General features: G+C 40.9%; 1 protein-coding gene across 1 annotated transcript in view; it reads right to left on the bottom strand.

Moving 5' to 3' along the window:
* Positions 1 to 17,412, bottom strand: part of rragd (ras-related GTP binding D) — a 35,282-nt gene that overhangs the window by 16,581 nt on the left and 1,289 nt on the right. The window contains exons 2-5 of the mRNA XM_029687687.2: positions 16,184 to 16,329; positions 15,610 to 15,756; positions 14,749 to 14,948; positions 13,764 to 13,878 (exon numbers count right to left, since the gene is read on the bottom strand). Coding sequence (XP_029543547.1) covers positions 13,764 to 13,878; positions 14,749 to 14,948; positions 15,610 to 15,756; positions 16,184 to 16,329 — 608 coding nt within the window. The remainder of the gene's footprint in view (positions 1 to 13,763; positions 13,879 to 14,748; positions 14,949 to 15,609; positions 15,757 to 16,183; positions 16,330 to 17,412) is intronic.

Below are 17,412 nucleotides of genomic sequence, written 5' to 3'. Positions count from 1 at the left end.
ATCACTAAGAAATGTGATACTGAAATTGTATATGGTTATATTATGTAAAGATAATGGTGCAACACTAATACATCTAATATTATTTTAGAACAAATGTGCTTTCTCCCGCGTTGGATACGGTCCCTGTCCGTGGTTCTGAAACATAATCTTCACTGTGCCCTAAAATTGGTGCCTTTCCCTATGTCGCTATGTGTATAATAGCAAAATTAACCAGCATATTGGGATTGAGAACAATGCGGCAGAGGCAGCAGCAGAGACAAGGAAACAGCCCTTGCCTTAACCTAATTGTCTAAGAAAATTGAGGACAGAGGAAACCAACTTAATTAGTCCTATAATCAATAGCCAAACCGTACGTGTACATTAGTACGTGGTAAATTGCAGCTTGCTGCTCCAGCCGCCCAGAGTGGCTCGCTTGTGGGTGTGCTGGCAGCATATAGCAGCAGCACGTTAGATTGTGCGTCAAGAATTCAGCACAGCAAGTTTGTATGAAGTTCTGGTTATTAAATGGGTGAATAGTTTAATCCTTTCTCCATTTCATGCATTTATTACAGTGCTACAGGCTAACTCAAATGAGCTGCTAACGTAGCTCGCTAGCTATCTAGCCAACTTTACATGAAGTATAGTTAGCTACAGTAAGTGAATTAAATGTCACCATCTACCTAACTTCATATTAGCTAGCTTTCTTGATGTAGTTATCATTGTAAAAAACTAACTCTAAATGCATTTTTAGGTAGCTATCTAACAGCTATTGAGGAGGGTGAAAGGATAGCAGCCCCAACTGTCAAAGTGAGAGAGTATAGGGCAGGTACTTGTGTAGTTCCAGCACATAGAAATGAGGATGGAGATAAAAGTAACATAATATTCAGTGCTGTATTATTTAAGTATAATGAAGTCTGTTTCCTGTGATGTTTTCTGTCCTCAGACACAGAGAGCTGTGAAAGCCTGTCTGCAGATGAAGAGGTCCCAATGGAGAGCAGTGGTTCTCAGTCCTGGGGACTCAGAGGTGCACAGTTTTGTTTTTGCCTTAGCACTGCACAGCTGATTCAAATGATCAACTCATCATCAAGCTTCAAGTGTTATTTATGTATTCATGTGTGATGCTATCCTTGACATGATCCTGCCATTGTCACATGTTACACATGCACATGTCTGTGCACATGCCTCTATCAATCCAATGTTATCATGATTCGTTATAAGGGATAATATACTTTAGTAATCCACAATGACCTGGTGATGTAAAAGTCTAATAAATACATTGTCTTCCATATTCCTACAGATACCTTGTAACTGGAGATTCCTTCAAAATGATTGCCTTCCGTTACTGTGTAGGGCACTGCAAGGTTGGGGTGACCAGGACCATCTGGGACTCCCTCTGGGGAATTCAGGCGTGTGAAGGCTACCTGTGTTCTGTATAACTTCATGAGGATGGACACGAGGACCTACTTCTTCGAAGAGGATGCTGTTCCCTGGCAACACAAACGACTACACTCTATGCACAACCAAAGGCTCTTAAGAGTAAGAGTATTCTTCCATTTACTTAGTGTCAGGATTTGGCCAGGATTTTTCCGGTTTTGGCCACTAGATGCCCCCATTGTGCTTTTTTGACCCTTTTGTTTTCCCTTGTTTCCAGTTATTATTTGCACCTGTGCCTCGTTTCCCTTGAATGTATAAACCCTTAGTTTTCCTCAGATCTTTGCTCTGTGTTTGAATGTTTAGCACCCAGCCCCAGGACTGTCTTGTGGTACTTTGTTTTTGTTCTCGTTTATTTATTTTTGATTATCTTTTGAGGCTTTTTTTCCTGCTGTACCTACCACCTTGTGGATTTACCTTTTCACTTGGAGGATTACCTTTTTCTCTTGGAATTACTTTTGACGTTGTGGATTTATATTTTTGCATGAAGTACTTTCCTTTTTACTTTATTAAAACACTGTCTCAAGTACTGCTGGGTTCTGCCGACTATTAGTGGCTCAGTTTGCTAAGTGACTGTTTCTCACACCAGGTCCTGACACTTAGCTACAGTACCTGTCAAAGGTTTGGTCACAACTACTCATTCAAAGGTTTTTCTTTATTTTTTTACTATTTTCTACATTGTAGAATAATAGTGAAGACATCAACACTATGAAATAACATATGGAATCATTTTATATTTGAGATTCTTCAAAGTATCCACCCTTTACCTTGATGACAGCTTTGCACACTCTTGGCATTCTCTCAACCAGCTTCATGAGGTCGTCACCTGGAATGCATTTCAATTAAACCTCACTAGGGTAGGGGGCACTATTTTCACCTCCAGAAGCTAGGATATGCATATAGGAAACATTCTAAAGTTTCCAAAACTGTTCAAATAATGTCTGTGAGTATAACAGAACTGATATGGCAGGTGAAAACCTGAGAAAAATCCATCCAGAAAGTGGGATTATTTTTATGTTTGTAATTTTCCATTGGCTGCCTATACAGTATCCAATGACTTAGTACTCAGATTGCACTTCCTACGGCTTCCACTAGATGTCAACCGTCTTTAGAAATTGTTTCAGGCTTGTATTCTGAAAAATGAGGGAGTAAGACCACTCTGAGTCAGTGGATAGTGGAAAGTCCCCAGACCTGTTTTCTACACTCGACCGAGAGCATGCCTTTCTTGTTTATCTTTTATATTGACAAAACAATTGTCCGGTTGAAATATTATTGATTATTATGACTAAAAACAACCTGAGGATTGATTATAAACATCGTTTGACATGTTTCTACAAACTTTACTGATACTTTTTGGATTTTTCGTGACAGCCTTTGAGCCAATGGATTACTGAACAAAACGTGTGAACAAAACAAGAGGTTTTTGGATATAATGAGGGACTTTATCAAACAAAACAAACATTTATTGGGTAACTGGGAGTCTTGTGAGTGCAACCATATGAAGATCATCAAAGGTAAAGTGATTAATTTTATCGCTATTTTTTATTTTTGTATATTGAAACAATTAGACACCCTATAACCCACACCTACTGTACACACTTGTGTATCAATCTGATTGATGGATTGTGTCTCAGGTGTATAACTGCAGCTCCTTCCACCTTCAAAGAATAAACAAGAGGACCAACCATGGAGAATAGTAAGACACTTCATTATTTATATAACTACACTATATTGTTTGTCCTTGTGTGTCTGTGCATGTTTTTCAGTATAAAGTATTCTGCAGCTAGTGTGGACACCAGGTGAGGCCACACACAGATTCCTGTTGAACACTGTCTTTTTAACTAACTTATTTTCTCAATAACAGTCTCTCTCCTTCACTTCATCACTCTCCCACCTTCTCCCTAAAACCTCTAGATCAGAGTTGCCCAACCAGTCGATTGCGATCTACTGGTCAATCGCGGAGTGCTTGCCAGTTGATCGTGAGATGATAATACATCTACTAAAATTCAGCCACACAAATCAATGCCTATAATCTCTTTCTGTTTTAACGTTCGACAGTCCTCCAATCACAGCAATGTCTGAAAAGTCACGTGATTTACATAAAATATGACCAGTCCCTGCCCACTTATTGACTAGTTGGCGCGGTCAGATGCCGCCCGCCAACTTCAAGTCGAGGTCACTGGCTACCTGCCAGGCAGGTAGCTAGCTAGCTAACTTTGTAGCTAGATCCATTCTTAAGTTGTTCTTAAATTGTGTAGTCAACAGCAGCAATAATTAGTGAAGGGAAGGATACAAAAAAACAGAACATTTATAATTTCCACAAGGAATGGGAGGAGGATTACTTTTTTGTCAAATCAAACTCAAAATGTGTGCCGGGTAGCCTAGTGGTTAGAGCGTTGGACTAGTAACCGGAAGGTTGCAAGTTCAAACCCCCGAGCTGACAAGGTACAAATATGTTGTTCTGACCTTGAACAGGCAGTTAACCCACTGTTCCTAGACTGTTGAAAAATTGGAAAAAAGAATTTGTTCTTAACTGACTTGCCTGGTCAAATAAAGGTAAAATAAAATCTGCCATAATAGCATCGCTATCTCAAAGAAAGGTAACATAGAATGACATTATAAACCACACACAAAGCCCAGGAAAGAGATTTTCCAGCAAAGACTGAATTACGAAGAAGAAAAGTACAAGAACAAAAAAATCAACTGGCAGCGCAGCAGTCAATTTTCACACGGCGTGACCAAAGGGCAGCGCAGCAGTCAATTTTCACACGGCGTGACCAAAGGGCAGCGCAGCAGTCAATTTTCACAAGGCGTGACCAAAGGGCAGCGCAGCAGTCAATTTTCACAAGGCGTGACCAAAGGGCAGCGCAGCAGTCAATTTTCACAAGGCGTGACCAAAGGGCAGCGCAGCAGTCAATTTTCACAAGGCGTGACCAAAGGGCAGCGCAGCAGTCAATTTTCACAAGGCGTGACCAAAGGGCAGCGCAGCAGTCAATTTTCACAAGGCGTGACCAAAGGGCAGCGCAGGAGTCAATTTTCACAAGGCGTGGCCAAAGGGAAGGCGGCAACCATAGCATCTTATCGTGTGAGTCGTGTTCTTGCTAAGCATAAAAAGTCCTTCCAAGATGGGGAGATGATCAAGGAAGCATTTATTGAGGCTGCAGACTCGCTGTTTGGGGATTTTAAGAATAAGACTAAAATGATGGCTGCCATCAATGACATTCAGTTGTCCAGAAATACAGTGACAAGAAGATGTGAGTGAATAGCAGAGAACCTCGAGGATCAACTGAAGAAGGATATTAACAACTGCCAGTGTTATTCCCTCCAGTTTGACGAGTCCACAGATATGGTAGATGTGGCACAGTTATGCATTTTCATTGACAACATGAGTACAAAGGAGGAACTAGTCACCATTTTGCCACTGAAAGGATATATAAGGAGCGGCAGGTAGCCTAGTGGTTAGAGCGTTGGTTAGAGCGTTGGGCCAGTAACCGAAAGGATTCTGGATCAAATCCCCGAGCTGACAAGGTAAAAATCTGTCGTTCTGCCCCTGAACAAGGCAGTTAACCCACGGTTCCCCGGTAGGCCATCATTGTAAATAAGAATTTGTTCTTAACTGACTTGCCTAGGTAAAAGAAAACAAGGGGTGAAGATAGTTTTCAAGCTTTTATGGAGTTTGCTAACAAATTCCAATGGCCCTTTTGTAAGCTTGTCTTCATTACTACCGATGGGGCACCCACTATGTTAGGCCGCATTAGTGGGTTCGTTGCACTGTGCAAATAAGATGATTCTTTCCCTGACTTTCTTAGTTATCACTGCGTAATTCATCAGCAAGCCTTGTGCTGGAAGATGTTAAACGTGAAAGAGGTGATGGATGTTGCGATGAAGATTGTGTGTTCTATTCGAGCAAGAAGCCTACAGCGGAGGCTATTTCGAGCTCACTTAGAAGAGACTGAAGCGGAACACACAGACCTGCTGCTGCACACGGATGTGCGCTTGCTGAACTCAGGTATATTTTTAGGGAGATTCAGTTGTGGCTCAGTTGTTGCCTGAAATCAAGGAGTTTCTGAAGGTCAAACATGCAGAATATGCACAGCTAGAGGACACACAGGCTCCTGGATTGAGCTTTTCTCACTGACCTAACTTACATGCTAAATGAATTGAATGTAGAACTGCAAGGAAAAGGCAAACATGTAATCGACATGATCAGCTCTGTGAACACTTAAAAAAAAAACTGCACTTCTTTCAACACATGCATTCAGATACAGCACAGCTTGACAGTGCACGTAACGTGGAGCAAGTCCAGAGAATCTTATCTGAGTTTGACAGTCGTTTCACTGACTTTGCATCACTTGAGCCTATTGCCACTTATATGTGCTTTCCGTTTGGCACAGACATAAATGTGGAATTCATTGCCTCCAAAAATGGGGTACCTTTTTCAGTTGGACACCACTCACTATAGCAGAAACTGAAATTCTCCCCCTTCAAAATGACATTCAGCGGAAATCCAGGGCAACCACTGAAATGAAAGAAGAGTTCTGGGAGCTACTGCTAGACGAGAAGTATCCCAACATAAGATGTGCTCTCAACTTATCAGCCCTTGGTGGATCAACCTACCTCTGTGAGTCTGCATTTTCTCACATGAAAATAATACAGTCCAAGTAGAGATCTACTTTGACTGATGACCACCTTGTGGCATGCATTAGACTTGCAACAAGCTGCTTTACTACAGCCCTGACTATGAAAAACTACTTGCCTCCACACAATGCCAAAAGTCACACTAAGGTAGGAAATTAAACTAGTTGCACTTATTTGTGGAAGACATGTTATTAGTCCACATTACATTTGGGTATCAAATAAGTATTACAGCGGCAGGTCCATACTCAGTGGTGTGTTGCGTTTCATACATTTTGTTGGTTGGTTTAGATTTAGAGACTGGTAGATCTCATCAGGCTGGCAAATGAAAAGGTAAATCTCACGTCAAAGGTTGGGCACACCTGCTCTAGGTGATATCATCTGTGAAACCCCTCCCGCATCATCTGTGAAACCCCTCCCGCATCCGAACTGGCTACATAGAGGGCACTGCATGATCAGCGGTGAGAGGTCACTTGGTCAGGTCAACAGGAAGTATTATTAAAGAGATGCTTTACATTGAAATACAGATAGAGATGTAGTAGTGCCAGAGTTAATGATCCAAGGTCAGTTTTGCATTTCACCTCCTGATGATTATGATGACAGACAGTGTTAGAATAAAAAAAACACAAGGGCTTAATCATGCCATTTCTTTCTCCATCTGTCTCTTGTCTTTAGGTATGTTTTGATGTGAGAGAGGATGCCAACCCCAAGTCCCGTCATTGCCATCTCACCAGCTCTTCAGATAACCTTCGGGACAACTGGGGGCCCAAGGCTGGTTAGGAGACACAGCTAGAGACACTACTATGTAACTGTGATGAACTGAGAGAATATTAAGTTATGTAGCACTGTAATTAATAAATCATGTGCTGCCTTCCATGCTCCTCTGTTCTTACCACTTTCCCGTTCTGTCTTTTACACTCTCACACCTCTCTCGCCACCTCTTTCTTCCTCTGTTTTTACAATGCACACCAGATGTGCAATGAAGTACAGATTGAACTTGTATTTGTGTGTTGTCTTGGCTGTGTGCTTAGGGTTGTTGACCTGTTGGAAGGTGAACCTTCGCCCCAGTCTGAGGTCCTGAGCGCTCTGGAGCAGGTTTTCATCAAGGATCTCTCTGTACTTTGCTCCGTTCATCTTTCCCCTATCCTGAATAGTCCCCTAGTCCCTGCCGCTGAAACACATCCCCACAGCATGATGTTGCCACCACCATGATTCACTGGTGCCAGGTTTCCACCAGACGTGACGCTTAGCACGCAGGCCAAAGAGTTCAATCTTGGTTTCATCAGACCAGATAATCTTGCACTTAAAGCTTTGATTGGTGGAGTGCTACAGAGATGGTTGTCCTTCTGTAATGTTTTCCCATCTCCAAAGAGGAACTATGGAGCTCTGTCAGAGTGGCCCCTCTCCCCCGAGGTGGCCCCTCTCCCCCGAGGTGGCCCTTCTCCCCCGAGGTGGCCCCTCTCCCCCGAGGTGGCCCTTCTCCCCTGATGGCTCAGTTTGGCCTGGCGGCCAGCTCTAAGAGTCTTGGTGGTTCTAAACTTCTTCCATTTAAGAATGATGGAGGCCAATTGTGTTCTTGGGGACCTTCAATGCTGCAGAAATATTTTGGTACACTTCCCCAGATATGTGCCTCGACACAATCCTGTCTCGGAGCTCTACGGACAATTCCTTTGACCTCATGGCTTGGTTTTTGCTCTGACATGCACTGTCAACTGTGGGACCTTATATAGACAGGTGTGTGCTTTTCCAAATCTTGTCCAATCAATTAAATTAACCACAGATGGACTCCATTCAAGTTGTAGAAATATCTCAAGGACGATCAATTGGTCACATGCATGCGATGCTTACATGTTTCACGTAAAGAGAGAAAGGGTTGAGGGAATAGGGAATGTGTTTCCTAAACAAATGAGTAATTTCGGTAACAGAATTTTTCAGTCAGAAACAAGTAAGAAACTAAATGGCTGAAATAAGGTTGCAGCATCAGCACAGACAGCACAATAAACACTTACTGTGCTGTGGTGCCTTTTCGCTGCAGTAGGGAGAAGAGCGAGTCAAAGTACTTAAAGCATCAGACAAGCTCAGAGCATACGTAGTTGATTTCATTCAAAGACATTGTGTGAGTGTCTATATTTGGAAAAATATGTTTATACCAATCGATTGGTCAAAAGAACTGGATGACTTGGTCAATCAAGATTTTTTTCTAGTCAAAATATATTAGTGTTTTATTTTTCATACATTTTTCATAAATGTTAGAATTTTTCTTCCACTTTGACAGAGTATTTTGTGTAGATTGTTGACCAAAAATTAAAATGAAATCTATTGTATCACAACAAAATGTGGAAAAAGCCAAGGGGTGTAAATACTTTCTGAAGGCACATATACATTTTCTTATTGTATCAGGTATTTTAAAAATATATTTTGAGTTAAAATACAAATAAAATGATGTACCTAAATTGAATAAATACACAGCTCTATTTGCATATATGAACACATTAACATAAAGGGGTGGAAGAGGGCTGCAGCCACCAAACACTTGCTCTGTCTACCCTCCCTTCCTGCACTCACCTGCACTGTCTAGACTGCCTCATTAATTAATGTTGTTGTTACGTTCAACAAGTGTGTCAATAGCAGGATACCCTCAGATTGAAAATCAACATGCTTGGGTGGAGATTACGCTTATCTAAACATACTTTACATCATGGTTTCCCAAACTTGGGGTCGCAGCCCCCCCCCAAAACATTTACATTTGGTTATTAGAACCGGGGTTACGTCAGTAACCTCCAGTAGCTGCTAGATGCGGTTGTAATAAATAGAGTGGTTTCTGTTTTCTTCCTACGAATGTGGCTCTAGCTTTTGAATGGTTTAAGATACAAACTATTATGACTCCATCACTGAAAGATAAGAACATCTATGTATGTACGTACTGTTTCCCTCTACTATGCCCACAAGCTGTTAGAACCAAGTGGACAAGACCAGACAATAAATCAGACTGGGGGAAAAATGTCTACACAGAAGATCATACAACATTATTACCTGATGCTCTTCTGAACTTACTGCCTGATGCTCTTCTGAATACCTTTCTGATGCATTTCAGTCACTTCAAACCATAGTCTTCAGATTGAAATACTTTCAAAAAAATACTGTCTGACTGATTTGTAATAGACTGTCACAGCCCAAATAAAAAAAGTCAACATTGGCCATTGATTACAAAAAAATATATTTACATGGTGGGGTCGGGAAAGAAATGTGATTTCCAAATGGGGTAGTGGGCCAAAAAAGTTTGGGAACCCCTGCTTTACATTGTTTGCGAAATCAGAGATAATATCACTATAATCTGAATGCTCATTTTAGGAAGTTGCTTTCATTTCAGCGCATCTAATTTGTAAACATTTCAACTGTATTAAATTATTACTTTTTCAATTACACAAAAAAATGAACACCCATCAAAATAAAGTTATCTTTCTTCTCTTTCTTGTGATGTAAGTGTCGAGATGGTGCATTATATCCCCAAAGAAACTTTAGCGTTGTTTTTGATTCAACGGTAAGACAATGTATTCAAGACAATGTATTGAGCCTATTTCAGCCATTACCAGGGTGTTTGACAGGTCATCACAAACAGTTTAACGTTAACAGGGAAAAACGACAGGCACAAGCAAGAGTATGAAAGAGTCACAGGATTAAAATGAAAGCAATCCAGCGGGATTTAAGTGGAAAGTGCATTTGAACCCCTCTAACACAGGAAATGGATGGCTGAAAAGGACAGATCCTCAGGTGGGCGTGGCATGCACGTAATGTAATGTCCATTAAGAGATTAATGGTTTCTCATGTACTGTACTTATTAACATACAGACTAACAAGATACTACAAACGCTTTGCTGATTACACTGAAGGCACAAAAGCAGAGAGAGGCGTTTGCTGCCCCAATCTTCCACACTAAGCATAAAAACCATTTTAAATCTATTTTTCTAAGAAACGTTTGTACCCGTGATATGAATAATGATTTAAATCATAGAAAGTTGTTTTCTCATATGTCTGTAGTTATAAACTGAAGGCGAGGGTATGACTTTGGCTTCACCTAAGGTAAGATGTGAGTCACCAATATCTCTCATGATGTTAATTTTCTGTGCAGCTTGTTCACAAATTAAAACAAAAATCAGTAAATTAATTTATGTGTATACAATAAATGAACTGAATGATGTATTCTGTTTTCAATCTTCTCTCTACACAGTATAATGGGATCATGCCTTTCTACAAACCCCTGCCATTCTTACCTATTACTGCCACCTTCTGGATGAAATTCAAAGTGTTCAAAATAAACCATTTGATTCAGCAATAATAATAATAATAATATAATAATAATATTAATAACAACAACAATATATGCCATTTAGCAGATGCTTTTATCCACAGCGACTTAGCATACATTTTTTGTATTGGTGGCCCCAGCGGGAAACAAACACACGACCCTTGGCTTTGTAAGTGCCATGCTATCACTCACATTCAGCTGAGCACAACATTGACCAAATTACAATAGAGATGGGCCTCTGCTTTATTTGCTCAGGCCTTGTCAAAGCACTTCTGCCCAAACAACCAGCCTGTTTGGTCTCTATCGGCCATGTTCGAAGTGCACTAGGAATAGGGTGCCATTTGTCTGAAATATACCCTATTACTCACTCACTCAATCACTCTAGGGGTGTCATGAGGACAGTTCTGTGCATTCACACATAGAAAAATATTAAAGGGTAGGTTCAGTATATTGACAACTTACTGTTGGATGGTTCTCACCCTGAAAGTAGTCTATCGACCAGGATAAACTTTTCTTTAAACTGCGACTTTAAACAGCACAGTAGTAGTGTACTTGTGACAAACAAATATGTCTGGTCATATTTTTTATGTTTTATTTTCATTTGTTATTTTATTGGGCCATCTCTTGCATCATTTTTTAGGTCTCCTGGGTATTTGCATGTAAATGAATGTGCACGAGTACTGCCACTACGGGGAGCGGTGACGTCAAATGGGAGCGTTAGTGAGATCTTGGACGTTTCTCTTTCAATCTTGTAGAATGCCTACTACTGAACACCACTAACATTTCTCCGTCTTATCATTCTATCCTGTATGGTATGTAATGTGCAAAAGTGCAAGATGACTCTCAAAATATTGAGGTAACATGGTTACTTACATAGTCCGTGAGTTTGGTGACGTTTTAAGGCAATTGGAGGGAGTTTTAATCGAGCGGAAAAACGTGTTGGTATGTTCCCCATTGTAAGTAGGTTGGCTAGGTTGTTAATGATTTACATGTAGGGATTAAGATGGCGCACAAACGTTTTGTACTTTTAGCTCCTATTTGTTTTATTTTCTATGAACGAAGGCTCAGTTTAGTTCAGGAAATACAGTTGAAGTCGGAAGTTAAAATACACCTAGCAAATACATTTAAACATTTAATTCCTGACATTTAATCCTAGTAAAAATTCCCTGTCTTAGGTCAGTTAGGATCACCACTTTATTTTAAGAATGTGAAATGGCAGAAAAATAGTAGAGACAATGATTTATTTCAGCTTTTAATTCTTTCATCACATTCCCAGTGGGTCAGAAGTTTACATACTCTCAATTAGTATTTGGTAGCATTGCCTTTAAACTGTGTAACTTGGGTCAAATGTTTCAGGTAGCCTTCCACAAGCTTCCCACAATAAGTTTGGTGAATTTTGGCCCATTCCTTCTGACAGAGCTGGTGTAACTGAGTCAGGATTGTAGGCCTCCTTGCTCCCACACGCTTTTTCAGTTCTGCCCACAAATGTTCTATAGGATTGAGGTCAGGGCTTTGTGATGGCCACTCCAGTACCTTGACTTTGTTGTCCTTAAGACAAATTTGGAAGTATGCTTGGGGTCATTGTCCACATGGAACACCCATTTGCGACCAAGCTTTAACTTCCTGGCTGATGTCTTGATGTTGCTTCAATATATCCACGTAATTTTCCTGCCTCATGATGCAATGTATTTTGTGAAGTGCACCAGTCCCTCCTGCAGCTAAGCACCCCCACAACATGATGCTGCCACCCCTGTGCTTCACGGTTGGGATGGTGTTCTTCGGCTTGTAAGCCTTCCCCTTTTTCCTCCAAACACAACAATGGTCATTATGGCCAAACAGTTCTATTTTTGTTTCATCAGACCAGAAGACATTTCTCCAAAAAGTACAATCTTTGTCCCCATGTGCAGTTGCAAACCGTAGTCTGGCTTTTTTTAATGGAGGTTTTGGAGCAGTGGCTTCTTCCTTGCTGAGAGGCCTTTCAGGTTATGTTGATATAGGACTTGTTTTACTGTGGATATAGATACTGTTGTACCCGTTTCCTCCAGCATCTTCACAAGATCCTTTGCTGTTGTTCTGGGATTGATTTGCACGTTTCGCACAAAAGCACGTTCATCTCTAGGAGACAGAACGCGTCTCCTTCCTGAGCGGTATGACGGCTGCGTGGTCCCATGGTGTTTATACTTGTGTACTATTGTTTGTACAGATGAACGTGGTACCTTCAGCTGTTTGGTAATTGCTCCCAAGGATGAACCAGACTTGTGGAGGCCTACAATTGTTTTCTGAGGTCTTGGCTGATTTCTTTTGATTTTCCAATTATGTCAAGCAAAGAGGCACTGAGTTTGAAGGTAGGTCTTGAAATACATCCACAGGTACACCTCCAATTGACTCAAATGATGTCAATTAGCCTATCAGAAGCATCTAAAGCCATGACATAATTTTCTGGAATTTTCCAATCTGTTTAAAGGCACAGTCAACTTAGTGTATGGAAACTTCTGACCCACTGGAATTGTGATACAGTGAATTATAAGTGAAATAATCTGTCTGTAAGCAATTGTTGGAAAAATTACTTGTGTCATGCACAAAGTAGATGTCCTAACCGACTTGCCAAAACTATAGTTTGTTATCAAGGAATTTGTGGAATGGTTGAAAAACTAGTTTTAATGACTCCAACCTAAGTGTTTGTAAACTTCCGACTTCAATTGTATATGTAAATATGCAATGTGATGATACAATGTGTTAAATTGTTGATATTTGTAAAAAAAAAAAAATGTTTTAAAGTTTAACAGTTTGTTAGCTTTATGCTAACCAAATTTAACTTTGCTAAGCGCTAGCTAGCTTTAGGCTAGTGGGTTTCAGCTATTGTTAGCTTACGTGTTAATGGTTTAAAAGGTCATGGTTGTAGCATTGTTTAGCACAGGCCTCCAGTCATTTGTAGCTTATGAAAATTGATACTGCTAGTACAGTAAGTTATATAATGTACAATTTGATGGTTTTACATGCCAAATAGATTTTGTTGCTAGATGCTAAATACTACTGATTGAATAGCCTCAGATTATATGCACTATTGGTTTGGCCATTAGTGAAAGGTAATATGTGAATGTGTTTGAATGTGTAGATGTATGGCGAGAGGTTTTTTCACTTTATTTTTGATACTGAAATATGGAAATATAACAACGCAATACTACAATGCAATTGTAGTGTGGAATTGATTTTGACAACAAAAATATTAACAAAAGACAACCATATTTTTAAAAACATTGTAGAATGCCTACTACTGAACACCACTAACGTTTCTGCATCTCATCATTCTATCCTGTTAATTCGGGTTTATTATCTGCTGACCCGTCTCAGTCCAAGGCGTGTAACATACTCACAGATATCAAGCTAACTGAGGAAGGTTGAGTGTACTCACAGATATGAAGATATTGAGCAAGTTCTCAAGAGTGGGCAGCTGAGGGATGAGTTTCTGCACCACTTTGCTGAAGGCCTCAAATATGGAGTGGTCATAGATGCTGGTCAGGTAAAGACTGAAGAGTCAAAGGGGAAAACAGTCAGTTCCTTTCAATTGGGTATAACTGTAACCACCTACAGCAGCAGTTAAGTCTGGATCTACTCACAAGTGCATAGCAAAAATGAATGTGAACAAAATGTAGGTAATGTAGCTTGGAGAGAACACGCTGGCCACACACTAGTAATTCACATTATGGTAGCTTCATTTGAAAACACCTCTTTATAGTCAGGCGGATAAGCAAATCGGTTGTGCATTTTGTGATAAAAGCGCCACATTTTTTTACAGAGGTAGATTTATTTACCCTGAAAATATTGAAATATGGAGCAACCAGAGATTTAGCCCTTGGGGGACGTGGCAGCCATCTTACAAAATGGCCGCTGACGGTATTACCAAAGATTTTTATAACTAACCCAAGATAGACTGTTGTTTCCACTGGGAGCAAATCATAGTGGGCAGAACAAGCAAGGACGTGGGCAGAGCCAAGTACGAGCTAGTAAAATCCAATTGGTGCGTTCTAGCATTTATTTGCATATTTCCATGAGGGAACGCCTACTTTGTGACGTACACGTGTCCAATAACTCAATACGCCCTTGTACTCGTTCTAAACAACGCAATTTTAGAAACTTTGGCAAAGGGTAAACATTTTTAAAATGCAGTTCACTATGTTACAGATTTTAGTTTTGGAAACAGAAAACTGTATGGAGATCAAATGTTTAATCGATGAGAAAATGTAAAGAATGTCGCACAAAACCCATCTAGCTCCGTCTTCTCCCAATGCCGGCCACTGAGCTTCTTATATTTGGTAGTTTGTGGAAATGCCAACCGGATGCTTCACATTTATACATCTGGTGAAATGTCTGGCTCATTGTTCTATCTGTGGTATTACCTTAGATGTATCTTCTCCAAGCCAGCGTCAGCCAGGTCGTCATTGGCCCGTTTGTGTATGTCCCTCTGCTTCTCGATCTTAGCGTCGTCCGACAGCCCATCCACCTTGTGGATAAACACCTCAAAGTTGATTTCTGGGTTGACCTTGTAGGCCCTGGTTACTGTGAGGTGGAGCCGACTCAGCGCCTCCACATAGTCATCCTAGAGACAGACATTGGGGACAGGATGGACAATTACTGTTATAACAGAGGGAAGTTGGCACTTTCTATGAACAGCCTGTGTGTAATTAATGCATTTATAGCGCCTTATATGGTTAGTATTACACTCCTAGTAGTCGCTTGAGTCCATCCTTTCAAATCTCGTCTCGTTGACAACGTGAGCGATGTCTGGGCATCCGAGGCTACACCCTAGACATGCTTTAAACATTAATACAATTGTTGTATACAAATGCATAAATGCCTTTTGATGCATTCACAATACATAACACCAAGGACTTAGACGAGATCTGGCCCTAGCTCTTCAATAACACATAGATGGTTCAAAGACAGCCAAGTCACCAAAAGGATTCCCGATTGCTGATTGAAGCTCTCACAGCAAGACTCCTTATCAAAGAGGTGTGGAACACATCTAACAACCTAGTTTCTATTAGAGACCTAGGAGACATTGCTTTTCTACTTTCGCTGTACACTCAAAAGTTCTGAGAACTTTTTTGAATTTAACTGAACTGAACCGAACTGAACTTTATTGATCCCAGAAGGAATCCTCCAACCGGGCATTCTTCAACCAGGATTTATGGAAAACCAGAGAATTTTCTGGGAACTTTGAAACCCTAACATGGACACCACCGTTTCCATGTAGTCACCTGTGAGTCGATGACGAAGATAAGGGCCCCTGTTCCTCTGAAGATCATCTCGTAGTCAAAGGTGGGGTCAAAGAAGTCGATCTGTCCAGGGAAGTCCCAAATCTGGAAGCTGACGAAGGAACTGTTGGACACGTCCTCTCTGCAGATCTTATTCAAATCAAATTCAACTTTGGTTAAAGTGGATTTAAAATCACAACACACTTTTTTCAGTAAAACAATACAATGATGGAGATAAAAAAACAAACAGAAGGCAATAAAAAGAGATGTATAAAATAACATAAAAAATGCAGTCTAAAAAAAACAGTAAAATCATCACCAGGCGAAAAAGGTAGGTTTTCAAACGTGATTTCAAACCTTCAACAGTGCCTGTGTGACAAAGGTCACTGGTGCATGCTTAACAGAATGGCTTCCATAGTCTATCTGGGACGGAACACTGTCCTTTACCAGGCCAGGGATCCTCTGTCTTGTGACCGCACCGTGACAACATCTCAGCCAGTCAATTCGATAGCACGAGTGGAGTCATTTCTACCTGGGCAGTGAGGTTACGGTGTGATCTAACTCGGTTACATCTTACCTTATTGGTGCTCTCCAGAAACAAGGTCTCGTTGGGGGACATCTTGTGGAACACCACTTTTTGGATGGAAGACTTGCCGCTACGCCTTAGACCCATGAGGAGTATCCTGGGCTTCACCTCCCCACTGAGGGGGTCACTGAAACCACCTGGGGGAGGGAGGGAAAGATGTGTTTTATGACAATTGTGTGTATTTATTAAAATTGATGTTTATATTTTTGCTGTGTATGCACTGGACTGACGAATGGTTTGTGTATTTGTTTTTTTTAAATTGAGCTGCCCTTCCTGGCCAGGACTCTTGTGAAAGAGGCCTTGTAACCTCAATGCTGACTTCCTGGTTACTCGCATACCAGTATTTAGCCTGGTGATGATTTTACCGCAAGCCAATTAAATACATAAGAGCAACTCATACTCAGGGAACATGTGCTCCACATACACCGACCAACCAACACCACATGAGTGTAGCTCACACTCCGACAGCACAGTTGGCATGATGTGTATCATATAGCATGGAATCTCCTCAGCCCCATAGAGCCACAGTTTATCTGACCCAAATGGCACACTATTCTCTTTCTAGTGCACTTATTTTGACCAAAGCCCTATGGGCGGCCCCTGGTCAAAAGTAGTGCTCTACATAGGGAAAAAGGTGCCATTTGTAATGCGGACAGTGCCTTGTCTGACCCTGGTACTGAGCTGGCCCAATCAAATGCTTCCTCTGACCTTGATAACTCTCTACTGAGGGAAGAATGTGGTCTGCATTCTGTCACCACAGGGCTGGCCTTCCTAATGCTATAACATTATAAGGCTGCGGCCAAATGCCACCCTATTCCCTATGGGCCCTGGTAAAAAAAAAAATGTGGTTCCATTTGGGATGTAAACCGAGACTGAGACTTGGCACTCGTGTAATGGAATGTGGTTGAGATGGGGTAGCACCACAGTGGTAATATATTATGGATTCCGAAGAGCATTCGGGAGTTTATAGCTTCGGGAAAAGGAACTGTTCTATCGGTTATTCTTTCACTGACTGGAATGATTCATGACAAATGGCTGGCTGGCGGGTATGAAGAGAAGGCCCCGTTAGGCAATTAGCAGCGTATGCATTGAGATCACTGTTACTTTTAGAGAAAAAAAAAGGACCTCTGAGCATATGAAATTGTGCTATTGCAGAATTATTGGAAGATCATTGTAATGTAAGATACAGTGGTGACTGGTCATTTAACAGATCACACACT

This window comes from Oncorhynchus nerka, linkage group LG18, assembly GCF_034236695.1.
Source record: "Oncorhynchus nerka isolate Pitt River linkage group LG18, Oner_Uvic_2.0, whole genome shotgun sequence".
NCBI lineage: Eukaryota > Metazoa > Chordata > Actinopteri > Salmoniformes > Salmonidae > Oncorhynchus > Oncorhynchus nerka.
This window is presented reverse-complemented; position numbering and strand designations above follow the sequence as displayed.